Here is a 19,156-nt window from a genome sequence, read left to right on the forward strand (position 1 = left end):
CCAGGATGTGTCAAGAGTTGCAGCTGAGCAGTGCCAAGAAGTCCCCTGTGTGCATATTTGGTATCAAGCAGTGAAAATACACACATTTGCTAGTCCAATCTCATCGACATCTGGTGTCTTGTGAGTGTTAATCCTCCGTCTACACCCTCACAGACACACCCACAGCCTCAACCGGCACATCACAGAGTCTGGCTCTTATTTTGGGGCCCCTCTGGGTGAGCATGTATCTATCTAATGCAATCAGACCACCTTGCTATCCGTGCTGTAGCAGTGCAGTCACGGTGAATGCCCTGCGGACCATCTTCTGTTGTCGGCACACAGTTTCTACTGTTGTAAGGGATTATGGGTATTATGCTCATCAGAGGACTGTGTCTACAGTATCGTTCGTCCTCTCCTACCCTCCTCCCTCACCCCCTCCCTCATTACCCTTCATTAGAGAGCAGACTGAAGACTAATCCTCCTTAAGGCCTCCAGAGTTCTTTAAGGCAGGGCTTGTTGTTGGGTTTTAGATGGTTGCCGTGCGAGGCAGCCATTTTTGGTTCAGCTTCCTTACAGCCGTGAGGGGACCTTGGAACAAGAATTGATGTGAACCAATGAATTACAGTACATTTTTCTTTCACTGACAGCAACATCTTTGTATTGTTGAAGGACAAAGCTTTGGGTTCTGGCCCTAAAGCACCTGGACTGTGAAGCTAGACTCGAGACGGACAGGAAAAATAAATATGGTGATGGGTATTGGCTTGAGAGACAGCACCGGAATCCACATTTGGCATTGAACACCGTGGGACCTACATTGTTGCTAGATCTATAAAAGCCCTTACATCACTCTAAGACACCTATTTAGTTAACAGATCGTGTGATTGCATAATGAGCTTGACGCACACAAGCTTCTGTATTGATTTCTGGCAGGAAGTTAGTTTTAGAGGGTATCTTGGCTGCACAGCACCACTAGAAGGAAATGCATCAATGAAAGTTCAACGTAATTGAAGATACATGCTGCATTTGTGAGAAAAAATTATCACGACAGGTTGTCCTATATGAGCTATAGGTTGATCAATTACTAATTTCTAGTATGTAGTGAATTCTAGAGGTGGCAGGGTTGCCTCGCTGGAAGAGTCACTGTGCTGCAGTTAGAAAACAGATCATATTAGAAAGGTACTGAAGTGCCCTTGCTCTTTCAGCCTAAGTTTACCTCAGCTGAGCCATTGCTTTGCAGAAAGGACAATATTACCACAGACGTCAGTAAAGAACATTATTTCACAAAGAACGTTATCTCTTCATTGTAGTTTAGAGATGTAGGGGATATCGTGAATCACTCAAAAAGTCATTGTTGCTTTACTTCTCTGCTTCTCTTCGTCTCCATCTCTGACTGTATATTTTTCCCTGTGTTTGTCCTTGCAGCAGCTAAGACCTTGCTCAACAAAAAGGCAGATGTGAAGGTAAGGGCCACGAGTCGTCCTCCCACTTCTCTCCCCTCCCTCCTCCTCTTCACTCCCCCTTGCTTAATTTCCCGGACGTACAAGTTCTGCCTCTTCTCCCTCATTGTTGTTTTTCTCTGCTCCACTATTTGCTACTTTCCTAATCTGTCTGATCTCACTTTTGCCTACTACAGCTCTCTCTCTTTGCTGTCGAATGTGTTTCTCATTAATTTTATGCCTCATGACGTGTATCTCATAATCTCATTGGATGTGTTGTGTCTTGTGATATATGTGGACATTGTGGTTGTGTTTTCAGATGGTGTGTGTCTGTGTTAGGGCTGCTGGATTTTTCTGTTGAGTTTGGCACACCATTTTGGGTGTGTAAAGACATTCACAGATTTCTTTGTAAAAATCCACAGCTCTACTCTGGACACGTATCTGTGAACATGCGGCTGTGTACATGTGTGTGTATGTGCCTGTATGCTGCCTGCCAGTACAAGCCTCAACTAGCACATCCTTCCAAAAGCACCCTTCATTTTAATTTGCCATTATTCAGCTCATTGCCACCTCCATCTCCATTATTAAATGTAACCATCTGTCAGCACTCCCCATTCGTTTTTTTCTTCACTTCCTCTGCCTCTCGTCCCTTCATTTCTGTCTCTTCCTCCTCTTTCAGTGCTTCCTTTTCCTGCACACCCCATCTGGTCTTTAACCCCACATTCCTGTTCATCCTTTAATGAAGATCTCTCACCATCCCACGCTCGTACATGCACACGCCGCAGTGACACATCCCACACAGAACTTCCATGAATGTGTCTGTGTGTTCATGCAGTTAATTTAAACACAAGATACTTGTGCTCAAAAAGAGGATTCATTCTCAGTGAAGAACCTTGGAGCTCTAATCTGCCTCTATACCTGCCAAAGAGCAGTGATTCCTAACACGTCTCTGGGGGTCATCAGGTGGAAACCTCCCTTCAACAGTGTTTCGCCTACTTAGTCCCACTACACCTCCAGGAGGTTAGGCAGTGAACTCCGGCGTCCCAGAGTCACCCCCCCTAGTGCCAGTTCACACTGCTCCTACACAATCCAAACAGCACCGCCACGTTCAACTGACCCAGAGATGCTCCAGGTAGTGGCCAGTACCGATGCTACCATTTAACTATTGCTAATGCTACTGCTAACCGCTAGGAAGAACAGAAGAAGACAATACAGTTCCGATGCTACCATTTAGCTAATGTTATGTGCTAACCGCTACCTGCTAAGAGAGACAGAAGAAGACAATAACGCTAGATTCACCTATACTGTTAATGTTAATTGCTAGCTACCAATACTAACTGCTAAGATACTATCATACTCTCACCGCTTTAGCTATTGTTAGCTGCTACAATGCTACCACAGGCCTAGATGCCACATGTAACTGCCGATTGCCACACTACCATCATCTACCCCTGCCTCTCACCAACTGCACCAAGAAAAAGCGGGGTGGGAATACAAACCCTGGTTCGGGTAGGGGATAGAAAATAAAGAGGTAGAGTCAAAAGATGAAAGTAGGGATTGGATACAGACCCTTGTTCGGGTAGGGGGTGGAAAATTTAGAAGGTGCTGAAGGTGGAGGCCTAAACCACAGACTAGATTTAACAGCCTCTTCTAACATTTCCTTCAAGAAGCAGCAAACCCTACCATTTCCTTCAAAAAGCAAACAGAGCAGGAAAACAAACCCTAACATTTCCTTCAAGAAGCAGACAAAACAGGAAAACAACCAAAAAGATCAAAAAACAAGCCAACTCTGTGTCTTACCACGCAAACTCACCTGAACAGGCCGCATGGTCACAAAGAGAGACTCTAGCTGGCCACACCCCCACCTTATCTAAACTTCCTGGTTCTCTTCCTATTGGCAGAGCGAGAAGATGGGGCGGGGAAAGCAGAGCAGAGGAGAGGTGTCTTGTTCAGACTTTAACCTCTTCTCTTGCCGGGTTAGGCATGCATGTCCTCTGCCTGCCCCCCCACTGTCCCTATTTCACCCCCCAACTACTATTATTTCTCCTGATCCATATCCACTGACTAGACCTAGCAGCCTCATCTGACATCTCCCTCACTGTCTTTCTTAAATTTTGCCCATGCACTCCCAGCTCCCTCAACAGTGAAACAGCTGACCCTGCAACAAAACCTCTACACCCCACTTCAACCGGACAGACCCTGGTCTTCCATCCCCTCTGCTCAGATTCTGTCTTTAAATCTGCATACTTAGTCTTCTTCCTTTCATAAGCTGCCTCCACTGAATTTTCCCAAGGGACTGTTAACTCAATAAAATACACAGTCTTTTTACTCATGGACCATAAGACAATGTCTGGCCTCAGATTACTATAAACTATTTCCTGGGGCACAACTAGCTGTCCTCCCAAGTCAACCTGCATTTGCCAATCATCAGCCCCTACCAGGCAGCCACCTCCCTGCTTTCTCCCTGACTTAGCAGCTTTATTTTTCTCCCCCTCTCGAACAAACTGCACATCTAACCTCTCCTTTCTAGAACTTCCAGAATTCACCTGCTTCCTTCTCTCCTCAATGCCTGCGGCTAAGCTTCTCAGCACCTGATTATGCCGCCATGTATACCGGCCTTGTGATAAGCTAATTCTACAACCTGACAAAATGTGCTTTAAACTTGCTGTACCTGAGCAGAGTGGGCACGATTGATCGCCCTGTACCCAGAGACTTAGGTTCTGCGGGGTTGGCAACACATCGTATGTCGCCCCTATCAGAAATTTAATACGGCCTTCCTCCATATTCCACAGGTCCCTCCAACTAAGTTTCCTCTTCTCAACACCTTCCCAATTCAACCATTGTCCCTGTTTGGCTTGACCAACTGCTTTTGCCCCTCTTAACAACTCCTCCTGCCTACGCACCTGTTCCACTACAAGCTTTCTTTTCTCCTTTAGACCTGCTTTATTCCACACTGGTTTGCCTGGGCCAAGCCCCAAGCCTCCCCGGCCAAATTGAACATTTCCTACTATTTCTGCATGCCTAAGAGCTGCCTCTGCCTCCTGCACTGCTGCCCTTGGGTTCCATTTCCTCCCCCCAGAAGGATTCGGAACCACATTGCTAACTAACATGTCCTTACTCCCAGATAATAAAAGTTCTGTCCTAACCTTAGTGCATTTAAACTCCTCTGTTAGACTGGATACTGGCAGCTGAAGCATTCCTTTCCCATACAAAGCTACATTGCTTAAGCACCTGGGAGCACCCAACCATTTTCTAATATAAGAGCTAACTAGCCTTTCCATTCTCTCTGCTACAGATAATGGGACTTCATATACTGACATTGGCCACATTAACCTAGGATACAAGCCAAACTGCAAGCACCACAACCTCAGTTTTCCTGGGAGCCCTGATTTATCTATTCTCTCCAGCCCTTCTGCAACATCCTTTCTAAATTGCACAACCTGTTCAACATCATTCAGGTCCACATTGTACCACCGTCCTAGACTCTTAACTGATTTCTCCCTAATTGTTGGGATTTCCTCACCATCTATAGCAAACTTTCTATCACTTACTTTCCCTCTGTATATTGAAATACTCCTTGACTTACTAGGCTTAATCTTCATACTAGCCCACTTGAGATTCTGATTGACTTTATCTAACAACCTCCTTGTACATGGCACTGTTGAAGTTAGCAGTGTCATATCATCCATATAGGCCCTAATTGGTGGAAGACGCATTCCATTCTGCCGTCTCTCTCCACCTACGACCCACTTGGAAGCCCTAATAATTACCTCCATAGCCATTGTGAAAGCTAGCGGGGACACTGTACATCCTGCCATAATACCAACCTCCAATCTTTGCCAGCCTGTTGTGAGCTCTGCGATACTTGCACACAGTCTGATGTCTTGGAAATATGCTTTCACCAAGTTAACAACTATCTCCGGCACTTTAAAGTAGTCAAAGGAACTCCAAATAAGGTTATGTGGCACTGACCCAAACGCATTAGCCAGATCTAAAAATACAACATTCAAGTCTCTTTTCTCCCTCTTAGCTGTCTGAATCTGATGCCAAATCATGCTAGTATGCTCTAAGCATCCCGCAAATCCTGGTATCCCTGCTTTTTGCACTGTCGTATCTATCATACCATTCCTTTCTAAGTATTTAGCCAGCCTCTGTGCTACGATACTAAAGAAAATCTTTCCCTCAACATTTAGGAGAGAAATCATCCGAAACTGGCTAAGGTCCGATGACTCCTTCTCCTTAGGGATGAAGACACCTCCTGCCCTGCGCCATGCTCTTGGAATACTTTGTTTCTCCCAAACTATTCTCAGGTATCTCCATAGTGTCCTTAAGATGCCAGGTGCACTCTTATAGACACGGTAGGGGACTCCATTAGGCCCTGGGGCCGAAGAAGCCTTTGCACGCCTAACCACCTCCACCACTTCTCTCCACCTAGGTGGGCTCACATCCATCTCCTGCTCCACTTCCCCTAATGGTGGCATGTCAGGTGGAAGACCTATGTTCCTATTCTCCTTTGAATCTGAATACGTCGACTTCAAATACTGTTCAATCTCTGATTTCGTTGCCTTAAGTTGCCCTCCTTTTTCTTGATTAAACAAGCCTTTCACAAAATTAAAGGGGTTCCTAAAAAATGCTGACCTTGCACGTTCCTTCTTCTTTCTCTTCTCCCTAAGGTGTTCTGCCCTTCTGAGTACTGCTAACCTGCTTCTCAGTTCCTCCTGCAACACCTTAATTCCCTCCCTTTCTTCTTCTGTCGCCTTCCTCCACTGCTTTCTTAACTGCCTCCTTTCCTTTACTAACTTCTCTATTTCTCTTTGCCGCCTAGACTTGCCGACCTGCACCCTCTCGCCTTTCCTTTTGACAAGCACCCCAAATCTCTCTCGACCATAGGAGTAGATCACATCTCCAATTTTATCCAATTTCTCCACTACATCTCCTCTAAGCCTGCTTAATATGACTGATAAATCTCTATCAACTGCCTCCCACTCTTTGCTATCATTAGCCCTCGGCCACTTAACTCTAGCTTTCTGCTCCATGCTTCTCTCCTTGGCTGGCCTGTTGCCCTCAACACCAACTGCATCCCCTCTCCGTACCTCCTCCTCTCCAGGGATAGTGTTACTGATATCCTGCGAACTGTGGTTTTCTACCTGTCGCTGGACTTCATCCGACTGATTCGACTGACTTCTCAAGAAATACTGGTCGATGCGGCCACTCTGCCCTTCCACCGCTAAACACTTCCTCCTTCCCTGATGAGTTCTAAGGCCTCGGATTGATGTTATTTTCTGCCAGCCACATGGGCAAACTTGAAGCTTCTTATCCTCTGCTGCACAACTTTTGCTCTCCTTAGTTGCCTTCCCTGTCACCTGAGTACTGCTACCTCTGGCCCTAAGAGATGGGTCCGTGCCCCCATCCCTCACTGAGTCATGTATCCAAGGCATAGTCATATCCGTTATCCTGTTCGTTACCATGCAATCCACCTGTGAGTCATCTTCCACCCCTGCTCTCGCTGACTCTTGGGGTATTTTCCTTATATTGGTTGTAGCTAAGTCTGGTTGTAGCAAGGTTAAGGCTTGCCACTGCTGCCATGGGTTGCTAGCCCATACCAGCACCTGTGGGGTCTTTTCCCTCCTGTCAGCTGTCTTTCCAAGCAGTCACATGGTCTTTCCCATGTTGTCAGCTGCTCTATTCACAACAGTCACTAGCCAAGCTAGTTGTGAGTTAATTTAAACACAAGATACTTGTGCTCAAAAAGAGGATTCATTCTCAGTGAAGAACCTTGGAGCTCTAATCTGCCTCTATACCTGCCAAAGAGCAGTGATTCCTAACACGTCTCTGGGGGTCATCAGGTGGAAACCTCCCTTCAACAGTGTTTCGCCTACTTAGTCCCACTACACCTCCAGGAGGTTAGGCAGTGAACTCCGGCGTCCCAGAGTCACCCCCCCTAGTGCCAGTTCACACTGCTCCTACACAATCCAAACAGCACCGCCACGTTCAACTGACCCAGAGATGCTCCAGGTAGTGGCCAGTACCGATGCTACCATTTAACTATTGCTAATGCTACTGCTAACCGCTAGGAAGAACAGAAGAAGACAATACAGTTCCGATGCTACCATTTAGCTAATGTTATGTGCTAACCGCTACCTGCTAAGAGAGACAGAAGAAGACAATAACGCTAGATTCACCTATACTGTTAATGTTAATTGCTAGCTACCAATACTAACTGCTAAGATACTATCATACTCTCACCGCTTTAGCTATTGTTAGCTGCTACAATGCTACCACAGGCCTAGATGCCACATGTAACTGCCGATTGCCACACTACCATCATCTACCCCTGCCTCTCACCAACTGCACCAAGAAAAAGCGGGGTGGGAATACAAACCCTGGTTCGGGTAGGGGATAGAAAATAAAGAGGTAGAGTCAAAAGATGAAAGTAGGGATTGGATACAGACCCTTGTTCGGGTAGGGGGTGGAAAATTTAGAAGGTGCTGAAGGTGGAGGCCTAAACCACAGACTATGATAGTGTGCGACAAAGCTTGGAACATGATGTACATGCAAGCGAATGTGTTCGCCTCTCAGCATTGTTCATTATGTTAGGCGAAGCTTTGCGCACATACACGTGGACGTACAGGTGTGTGTTTGTGTATACGTAAATGTGACGTGTGTGTGAATACAACACATTTGTTTGTCGGTTCGAAAAGAGAATGAAAGCGCAAATGGAGGTGTGAGCATGCCTGCACATCGAGTGTGCGTAAGCGTGGGTGTCCACATGTGTGGTTTGCTTATGTGCATGTCCGGCAGTGTGTGCGTGCGTGTGAGTGCACATGGCCCCCCTCCCCTTTCTCCCTGCTCAGTCGGTTCAGCAGGGAATGTGACTCCGGTTCCAGGAATAGCTGCCAGTCTGGACCCTGGAAACTCAGACGACAGAAATAGACGCTTACTTCCACTGCGGCGCACTCATTGCCTAGCAACAGGCTCCCCACACACACTCACCCCGAACCATTTCTAAAGGCGTATTCTTCGTTTGCCGTGGTCCCTGCTCACCTTCTTCCCTCCCTCTTCACTTGTTTCTCGCCTGTTTCTTCCCTCCACATGTCCTTTTTGTTCTCTTTGGCGAATTTGACCTCCTCTCCTTGGCCTCTCCTCCTGTTTCTTCTTCTCCCGCTGGTTCATCAATGTGTAATGGCACCTGACGTTTTTCAGCTGTAGCACCTGCTCCACTAAAGCAGGCAGCCTCTCTCTCTATCACTAACTACACACCACTGTCAGCTTCCCATGCTGCCAGATACTTCCCATAAAGGCCACTCCATTCAGCGATTCATACAGTGCTGTTGTGCTGTTAACACACTGTGTGTCTTCTTTTTGTTTCTAAAAGTTAGGACATGTAGCATTCTTACGCACTGATATGGTGGTTGGATAAAGTTATAAAATGCCACAAAACTTCATCTCACAGATTTGGCCTGAAATCACAATAAGAGAAAGTACAACATATTAGGTTTCCAAAGTTTTGTTCAATTGAAGTGATTGCACATGGTGTCGGGCCAGTCATGATTTTAAATTTAAAATGAGTTCTGGGAGCTTTAGATGCTTTAGTATTTTGGCAGGATACATTTTGGATATCCTTGTCTCACTGCTCTGTTATGCCTCCATTTTACTCCTTGTTGCCCCAAATGTTCTTAATCTGTTGACAGGAGAATAGAGGCTTGCAGTTTTGCTGTCTGCACAACTCTTCTGTGATCTGCTTCCCACTCTTATGTCCTCTTCCTGATGACTTCCACTTCAGCCCCCACTCCTCCTTCTGTGCTTGCACCTGCCTTCTTTTGCACACTTGAAGATCTTATTTCTATGAGAGGAACCACTTGTTCTTCTTCTGCTTTGTTCAGGCTGTCTGGAGAAGTCTGATCCGCCTCTTATTAAGGATTTGAAAACTACGTTGTCATCAAAGTGAAAAGTTTTGGTTTAGACTGACAGGTTCTCTCTTGTACTTTGTACCAGTTCATTCACTCTTTGTCATTGGTTACTTTATCTTTTTCCCTCGTTCTTCTACCATCCATCCATCCGTCAATAAATCCATCCATCCATCAATCGCCTGAGGACAGAAACGCAAGTCCAGCTCTACTGTCCAGTACATGGTGAGCATGGTATTTCTTCATTTGCCCGGTCACTCCTTGTTTTTGCTCTCTCTCTCCACTTGTTAACTCATATATTTCTTTTATCCAGCTTTTCTCTGCCTTTACTTCACTCAAGTTTTAATCTGAGACCCAGTGGTCATTTTACACGTGAACTTGTCATTTTACATATTGGCTACAGCAGAAGCACCTTGTTAGGAATTACAGAAACTGAGAAGTCCACATGAGCAGCCACAGCTAAAGAAAAGCTCATATACAGAAAGTCAAACTTCAATGCCAGACAGAGGTGACAGCTTTGGCCCTCACACAGTTCACTGCCATAGAGCTAACCCTGACATCATTCTGAAAACGTAATAGAAGCAGGATGTTTGAGCTCCATCAGAGTTACTCCAGGGATGCTGCTCCAGATCTGTCAGGGGCACACTTTCAGAAATAGAGGCAGCGCTCGTGCTTGTAGTTTTAAGACCAGACAATCAAACAAAACGTAGGAATAAAAGCATGGCTAAGTGGGGACATATGTGCTCCTGGGACCACCTCTAAGCACTGATACAGCACTTGACACTTCATTGAATGAGGAAAATGAAAAAGCAATTTGCAGGAAAATAGGATAAAGGGTAATAAACCAAATAGCAAAATTCAGGCACTTCAATTTGACCACTCTTTTCTGCCTTGAGGCACCTTCTTTTTCCTCTGACCTGGCATTTCCCTTTTTCCCACACACCCATCATCTCTTCTGCACCTCTTCCTCCTTTGCCCACCCGTAGCACCACCTGTGAATACTTTTACCCACTTTCTCCTTCTTTGTTCTTGGAAACATGTGTGATCTCCTCTTGACATGTGTCCTCTGAAGAGCAACATTCATTATGTCGCCATGGTTTTGCTTTCAGTATGGCAGATGGTTTAGATATTTGGATTTGGACGTGAGCAGTTGTCTCCACCAATGGCAAAGTTTTGGTCAGGACTGTTGTCATCTTGCCAGTTTTTTAACTGCCATCCAGGAATATGAGGTGCTTTCTCCCCACAGTCATTCATGACGCAAATGCTACAACGCTGAGAGGATACTGCAAACAAGCGTTGACATCTCACCTGCTAAATGCTACTTTGATGAGAAATACACTTCCTGTTTCCCTGCAGGAACAGCGGAGTGATGGCTGACAACAGCTTTAGTTGGGTTTAATGTGTGCGTGACTGTGAGTGTTTGTTTGGGCACGGCTGTGTGTGTATGTGAAATGTCTATTTGTCAGCTTATTGTCATCTTACACCAGCTTTTAGTTTCATGGCTGTATTGCGTGTATATGCATTGTGTTGTGTGTGCTTGCACTGCTGTGTGCTGACGTATAAGCTCTCTTCTTGTTTCCTCTCCTCACTCTTGAGTAAGACCCAGTGGTTTACAAAATTCATATTATGGCTTACATATACACACACACACACACACACACACACACACATCCTGCAAGTCACTGGTCCACTTTGAAAGTAATATATTGATATAACAGTCACACCATGCAAAGGCTTAAAGGGGCATTAAAGGATAACTTTCGTTTTTTACAACCTGGACCTTATTTGTAGCATTAAGTACAGCAGCATCCATGTGCAGCCTCTATATAACGCATAATCTGCGGCGAAACTCGTTCATATTCAAATATTTTGTTATGATATGCTGGTGCTATTCCCCTCTGAGCCCGTGGTGGCATGTTATCAACATCCGGCGTCTCTAGACAACTACCTCTGATGTGGATGATGTCATTACCGATTGCCGCACGCTGCGAGCAGCCAGCCACAACACGGCTAACTCTGCAGCGGTCGGCTACGAATACGCAATAACAAACCATAGCTGTGCCAAACAACAGCTAAACTGGCCGACCGCTGGCTCAGAGGGGAATAGCGCCAGCATATCATAACAAAATATTGGAATATGAACGAGTTTCGCCACAGATTATGCGTTATATAGAGGCTGCGCATGGATGCCCCGGGTACTCGCATTATACGGATATATGCGCCGCTCCTCTAGGGCTAATTTCTTCAAAACGACTCCAAATGCCACCAAAGTTGTCTGGGTGAGTAAATGGTCGTAATTAATGCTAGAAATAAGGTCCAGGTTGTAAAAAACGAAAGTTATCCTTTAAGGAATCCATGACTTCTCTTGACCTCTATCACTGACTTGTAGGAATTGCTTTGATGTAATTGTGTTACATGATGCAGATTTATGTAATGGTAGGTGACTTCTTAGAGTGAGTCACTTTGGTGATTCACTTCCACACCAAGGAGCCCCATTTAGCAATTTCTAGTTAATATTCTTTCCAAACGTGATGACAAATAAGGTAATGTAGATTCAATGCAAATAACATTCTGATTGAACTAAGCTATAAAGCACTGGCCGTTTTTGATGTGTGGTCTTCAAAGGAGCACCTTATTGTGCCTTATAAAGGTGATTCATCGTGGCCAAATGATGGCAGTGACAACATGATGATGTCACGCAGTTTCACCCACCCCCGCCTCCTGTCACCTGTCAGAATTACAGATCAGTTTTGTGAATGAATGTTTTAGGTTACCCTTTCATCACTGCTGCTGCTGCCTGCCATCTACATCTATAGTCTTATCTTACTGTATTTATGGGGTCCTTCAATTACAGCTTAGCCACAATTTTCCTCCTCTCAATTTGGCATTTTAAAGTACCGACCTATTACAGGCTAAAAGTGTAGCCTTAAACCCTAACTTAAGCCCAAACCCTAAATCTATAGTACATTAAAGGGTTACCACAGTAGAAGTGAATGGGTAGTGACAGTTATTTAGTCTAAAGGTAGAGAATAAGATGAACTGTAACTTGGACAGTTAAGAAAAAGCATAGTCTATTTTTAAATGTAGCCTTTCAGGACTTTGAGTAGCACAACCAAAACTCTATTAACCTGTTGTATCGAGGTCGTGGGAAAATTTACAGGTATGTCAAAATCTCATCTTTTTTAATTGTAACTGAAAAGATGTGACAGTTAATCAAAAGGATGCCACAAGCACCAAGGTGAGAAGCTCATTAGTTCTCACAGGGATAGGAATGCAAGGGCACAAACTTCCTTCCAAGAGCGTACATACACATGCATGGACACACGCTCACAAACCCACCTCTTGCTGTTGTTAACACTCTTGTTGTGTCTCCTCCCTTTCCTCTCCTTTCCTGCACAGCCCCAGACAAACAGCACCAAAAACAGCATAGTCACCAGCCCCAAAGGAAACATCCCTTCACCTGCTCTGGTATTTACCTCCTAAGCCCCCCTTCAGCTGTGTGTGTGTCCGTTTATCCCACCGCCGGCCTGTCCCTCAAGACCCCTACCTTCACCCTATCCCACTCCTCCTACTCTTTTACCTTTGTTATTCCTCTGTGTTTGTCTTGTGGATTGTGGTTGATCTTTGCCTGGCTGCTGCGATGGCCTCAGCAGATGCAAAGGTCTTAAACCAGCAGGTGGTGTCAGGAAACATTTCCCCATGGCAGGTGGGGATACTATGTGACTTGTGCTCGGGTTGATATTGTGCTGCCATGCCATTTTCTCTGTCAGTGAAAGTTTGCCAAAGAGGTACAGATAGCCAATGCTTGCTCGGGGCTGTCAGTGCGATTTACCCCCTCCTTGCTATTTCTGCCTCTGTAGAGAAACGACTCCCAACTGCGTGAGCATCAGAGTCCAAAGGTCTGCCAAATGGCACACCAGCTGATTTCAGAGAGCAATTCCTCCTCTTTTTTTTGATGGTGTGAAACTCAGCTAAATCAGCTGGAATTATAACCTGCAGGCTCTTAGGCTTCGGCACATGATCAACTATTTTTATACTTTCACTTGGCATCAGGCCTCTGGGGGAGATTTCTGAGTTATTTGCATTCATTGAGTGCTTCTCTTCTTGATCTCAGTGGACATGGTTTCATTTACATATTTCTGTTGGTGACTTGTAGACATGAACTTGATGCTGAAACTTCCATTTGCCATCACTTTCAGTCATTAAAAGCCATTATCATTTGTCAATCTTTTAGAATAATCACCCAACACTACACATTTTGGATAAATAAGCCCAAAATGTGTGTATAGCATAAACAAATGTGTAGGTTTTACATTAATACTGACGATTTTCCAAAGCATATCATACATTTTTATTGTCCTACCTCCCTCACAGTTTTTGGTTTCAGAGATCACAAGATTAGCAGCTGTCAGACTTTAGGGACATTGAGTTAACATCAGAATTTTTTGTTCTTTTTTTTTTTTAGACACTACACCTCATATTATTGTAATGCCCCAATTCCAAGTCTTTCCTATCAATATCGTTTAACTGGTGCAAAAAATTCTGTTTGCTGTCATTGTCGTCAATCAGTTGGAAAGATTATCTGCATCTTTGATGAAAAACAGCAAGAACCTCCATCCTCATGACTACAGCTCCAAGCTAATCTCCAGTGTTGTGTGAATGCTGTGCAAATCATTCATGGTGAAGCACTACAGGAGGTGACGGTTTCATGGCATGTGCTCTTCTCTCTTTGCCAAGCTGCCTTTCACAGCTACTGAAGGCTGCTCTCTGTCATTTACTGTAAATACTAATTTAGATGAGCATTTTAGTGTTGTCAGTTTGCATTACTTTTCTGATACCATGGTTCCTTTTAATAAGGTATAAGAGAAATCTCTAATCGAGAATACTAAGAATGCATACATGTAATTAAAGTGTTTATTTCTAACTTTATTTACCATTTAGACATTTGAACATCAACATTGAAAAAACTAGTCCAGATGTGGAGGAGAGGATTAAAACTCTTCTCATTATCTTGTGCATTCAGACCGTTTATTGGGAACCTGTGGCTTCTGTCCTGAAACAGAACTTTTCTGTAAGCAAACATTGACATTGATCATTTTAGTTGTTTTCTGGTATTGAGGTACATCGGTATGTGAGAGCATAGTGTATCTGACACTATTTTCTACTGCAAATTATTTATCCAGAATATATCATGCCATTTATCTGCCCAGTCATAACTCACTGGCAGCTGAGTCCCAGATGCCATACAACTATCTCAACAACGTAGATGTGTTACACAGCTGCAGACTTGGGAAAGTTTGGGTTTGTTCTTGGAACTGCTGCACACTAAATATAGCTTTGTCACAGTGGCTATAGAAAGCTCCATGCAATCAAGTAACGATAATATCTTTTCTAGGCTGTTGGTCAGTAAGTCATGATAACATAGTGGTTGCCCTGTGGACGGTGTGTATCACCTGCAGTAGCCTAGCCTCAGCTTGACACAGCGATAGCAACTAGTAGTGGAAGTCAGAGAAGGCAAAATGACAAGCTCACGGCCATACATACTGATGCAGCAACAGGTGCAGTCATGAGTGTATTTTATGATATGCAGTTGTCCTTCTGTGAGTGTGTCCCTGTTTTTTATGTGTGCATGCATGTGATGAATCAAAAGGGTTTTTCATAAAATTAATCCAAGTTGTCAGTATTATCCTGTGAAGTTCATTGCTCATCGTCTGATAACTTTATCAAACAAACACAAACAAACAAACAAGCTGTCATTGTCTAGCAATAAGTCAATCACTCCCAATTGTAGCCAATCATTTTCCCTTTCCAATGGTGCAGGGATGGTTAGTTTAGGGTCCATGGGAACCGAGCTATTGCAGTGCATCACAGTCCAAAGTCCATCCTTACAGACTGCCTCATGCAGCTGAACACAGCGCATGAGAAAAATGATGATCAACAATGTTTTAAATGATGTAAAAGGTTTTATCGTCATAAAATACTTCAGTATTGTTTTCCAGTGTTGCAGAAATGAGTAAAAGGAATTGGCACAGTTTGGCCATTTGGATGTGTTTTGGAAAGGTTCCAAGACACCAGTGAAACCAGACATAAAACTCCCTAGCTCCCATAAGGTTAGGCCTAGAAGTCTGGAATTTTCTATAGGTATATTTGACAAGCTTTAGAAGATATGTGTGATTTGCATAGTTCGTTATTCAAATATGACTTATTAAAAACAAGGACAAAAAAAAAATAAAGAGCCATGTCTGAACTGATGTCATTTAGATTGTGTTGAAGCCACATGCTAAACAAGCAAATTTTCAGAAACTGGAAGATGTTACCGTTCAAATTAATAAATAAATTCAAATTTTGGCCTTAGTTCTTCTCTTATAAGCTTTTCCATTTGTGTATGCCACATTGGCAAGAAAAAAAAGGTTGATGTTAAAAGGTTAAGCCTCAGTCCACCTCGCATGTGCACAGACATATAATACTGTCAGAAGTGCTTCACAGGAAGCTTACGTCCACGTGCTTAAGAGTGAATGGAACCACAACCATGGAGCAGATTTTTTTTTTTTTTTTTTTTTTTTCCTCATCCTTGAAGTGAATAGAGAGTGGGAGGGCGGCTGTGATCTCCATGCTGTTGTTAGGGACTTGAGCAAGTTACTGTTTAGCTATTTGATACGTTAACTCCTTCATTACAAAGCTGCCAGGCCATGGAGAGACACTCTATACCTGCACTTACACAACCTTAATTTTCTGTGTTACCTGTGCGTGTGTGTGTGTGGGGGGCTTGGCTGTATTTACGTAACACAAAGGACCATCTACCTGAAAGCATTTAAAATAACTGTGCTACTAGAACAGCCCAGTAAGAGCAGCAGTTTAATGTGAGGTTAATGGTGATGTGTAACGCTCAAAACCTTCCCCCTCTGTTGATGTGACGCCATCAGTACTCACCCCTTCCTTCTAATCTGCAAACCCCACATACTTTGTTCTCACTCATCATCATCTCCCAAGTTTCCACTGGTGCTCGTTACCCTGGGTGATGGTTGCCCTGACAACACCGCCATCATCACCAGGGAGAAAGCTGATGATTGGTCATCAAAGAGGTGTCACTTCCTGGGGGGGGGGGGGCTGCTGCAAAGAATGTGTGTTGGGGGGTGATGTTGGGTTCTGATTTGCTGTAGCTCAAATGACAGTTCCTAGCAGACCGTGGAGCTGTAGAAAAGGGAGAAAATACACCTGTCTCCATTCTGAATCATCAGCAATCAGTGCCAGCAGTATACCATGGCAAGAACACTACACTGTGGGGTCTGCCTGCCAGAGTTTGAAAGGAGCCACTAATTGTGCTAAAAACATAACTAAAAGACATCTGATTGCAGAAATTGTAATATAAGATGCAACAGGGAAAACGGCTCTTTTCTGTTGTTTACTGTGCTCTGACTGCTTAGTGTCAGCAGCAATAAAGTGTTGGTGGGTTGGTAGCAGAAAAAATCACAAGGAGAAAAGTTATACTACCCCAGTTTGTGTAGTAACAGCCTTTATACAATCATGTGTTCACAAAGTGGTGAACCACGCTCCATCCTTGCTTGTGAAAGACTGAACCTTTCCAGGATGCTCCTTTCATACCCAATCATGATACTATCACCTGTTAACAATCAACCTGTTTACCTGTGGAATGATCCAAACAACTTTCCCAGTCTTTAGTTGGCCCTGTCCCAACTTGTCTGAAATGTGTTGCTGTTTTCAGAATAATTCAGAGTGACTGATTTTAGACTGAATTTTATTTAGAAAGCAGAGCCTGTAATGATGCCAGTATCTGCCCGCCAGTGTTTGCTTTTTTTGTTGAAACTAGCGTGAAAGAACAGAATGACCTGTTTTAATCTTGTGGGGCATGTTAGTCTTTCTGCTGCGTGTGTCAGCGCCTTGTACTTTAAGATGTTGAGGCCAGTTTTTATCTATGTCAGAGCACATTTCATTGTGCACGTGTATGATCTGGCTGATTTTCTCTCAACAGTAATATATGATTTTCTTGATTCTGTGTGTGTTTGCATCATGTAGGGCATTGAAGTGCAGTTCAGAATTACACATATTCAGCAAGGCAGTGCAGAAATAACGAGCACCCATGTTCAGCAAAACCCTGGATAAGTTAAGGTTAAAAAAATGTTGCAGTTTCTAGTGTAAGCTAATGCTGTCCCTTTCCTTAGGGTACTTACTGTATCTGCGTGCATGCGAGCGAGCCTGTGTGCACGGAACAGAACTGTCAGAACTCTGGTTTCCAGCTCATCCACCCACTCACTTCACTTTGGAGGAGTCTTCCTTCTCTCCTTTGTCAACCTTAACAAGCACTTTCTTTTCATTCAACATTCATATCACTCTTTTTTTCCTCTTTGCCTATTTTTTACACTTTGTCCATCTCTATCTACTTTTATGTCACAAGCTTTTCAATTTCTGTCCCTCGCTCTTTCTCCCCCTTTCTTTCCTTTCTCTCGTTTATTCCGTGTCCCTCCATCTCCCGTCCTCCTCCTCTTCCTGCAGGAACCTCAGACAACCGTCATCCATAATCCAGTGGACAGGACGAAGGTATACATCATTCCCCAGTCCTGACCTATTCTTTATCCTCTTTGTCATTCTCCTCCTCTTCCTCATCTTCTCCTGCCCTTTGATCCTTCTTTTCATCATGCATCTGTGTGAGCACACCATGGCATCGGTTTACTAATGTGTGTGTGTGCGTGTGCGTGTGCGTGTGTGTGTGTGTGTGTGTGTGTGTGTGTGTGTGTGTGTGTGTGTGTTGCTTGAGATTAAGCACCTCAGATAAATGCCTGCATTTTATAAAGGGAACATTGGGTGGGTGTGATAGTAAACATTGCGTACCCTGTCAACCAGTGCCCCATTGAGCAAGGTTGTGTGATCATGTGACACATTCCACCTTCCAATTTTGTAAACACAATATTATAAATAATAATAAACTTTATTTGCATAGTACCTTTCATACATGTGTAATGAGGGAATCCTGGTACATGCAACAGTCTATATTTTCATTACAATGGGACCAGTGGTGATATCACCAAAATGATAAATCAACCAAAATAATCTAACAACGACACAAAGACTTCTTGCTCAAACAAAGCATTGTGCTGCATGATGAGAAGTTTTGCTAATGATGTTAAAACATATGCAAAAACAAGACATTTTGCCAGATTATCAAATCTGGATCGTAGATCTGAAGATGTTTTTTTAACATCTCTTTGTAAAATTGTTATTGATTTTTGGTCCTATATTTCTATGCTAGCCCCTTAAATGTGGTTGCTACAGTTAGTGTGAATGTGTCTGTATGTGTTTAGAGGTTGTGCATGAACCAGCATGACTTTGCAGTAGCATCCTTGCGTGTGTGTGTGTGTGTGTGTGTGTGCCACTATGTTTCAGTAGTTCTGCTGAGTTGTGATGTGCACAGCTAAAGGGGAACATAACTTTGTGGCCACATCCAGGTTTTGCATCACAAAAGTGACCTTTGCATTAGATTTTGGATTGTGTATAGCAGCAGGTCTCAGATAGTTCACAGAGAGGCTGCACAGGAAGGCACTGAACGTGTTTGGGAAGAATACAGTTTTGTTTCCACACCAGGCTGGTTTAAAGGTGCTTTCTTCACGCCTGTAACGGTTGCTTACTTTGTTTGGTCTATCTGGCCACATGAGAATGATTGATTTTAACCTTTGCGAGCATATAACGTCAACTTGGACGTCTTGGCAATAGCAAAATGAACAGAGGGAAAACCTAGAGTCAGGACTGAATGGCTGGTGTGTCTTAATATGGAATGAGAAATGAATTTAGATGAAACATCAGTGAGGGAAATTACAACAA

The 19,156-nt window shown here is 43.8% G+C and overlaps 1 protein-coding gene across 9 annotated transcripts in view; it reads left to right on the plus strand.

Annotated features, from left to right (window-relative positions):
* Window positions 1-19,156, plus strand: part of camk2b1 (calcium/calmodulin-dependent protein kinase (CaM kinase) II beta 1) — a 79,407-nt gene that overhangs the window by 44,994 nt on the left and 15,257 nt on the right. For 2 of the 9 annotated variants that reach the window (XM_041936678.1, XM_041936677.1), the window contains exons 13-15: window positions 1,402-1,439; window positions 12,722-12,790; window positions 17,834-17,878. In XM_041936678.1, the coding sequence (XP_041792612.1) occupies window positions 1,402-1,439; window positions 12,722-12,790; window positions 17,834-17,878 (152 nt within the window). Of the gene's footprint in view, window positions 1-1,401; window positions 1,440-9,514; window positions 9,548-12,721; window positions 12,791-17,833; window positions 17,879-19,156 lie in introns of all 9 variants that reach the window. The other 7 variants (XM_041936683.1, XM_041936682.1, XM_041936681.1 and 4 more) reach the window with 5 other exon arrangements.

The sequence above is a fragment of the Chelmon rostratus genome, chromosome 5, assembly GCF_017976325.1.
Source record: "Chelmon rostratus isolate fCheRos1 chromosome 5, fCheRos1.pri, whole genome shotgun sequence".
NCBI lineage: Eukaryota > Metazoa > Chordata > Actinopteri > Chaetodontiformes > Chaetodontidae > Chelmon > Chelmon rostratus.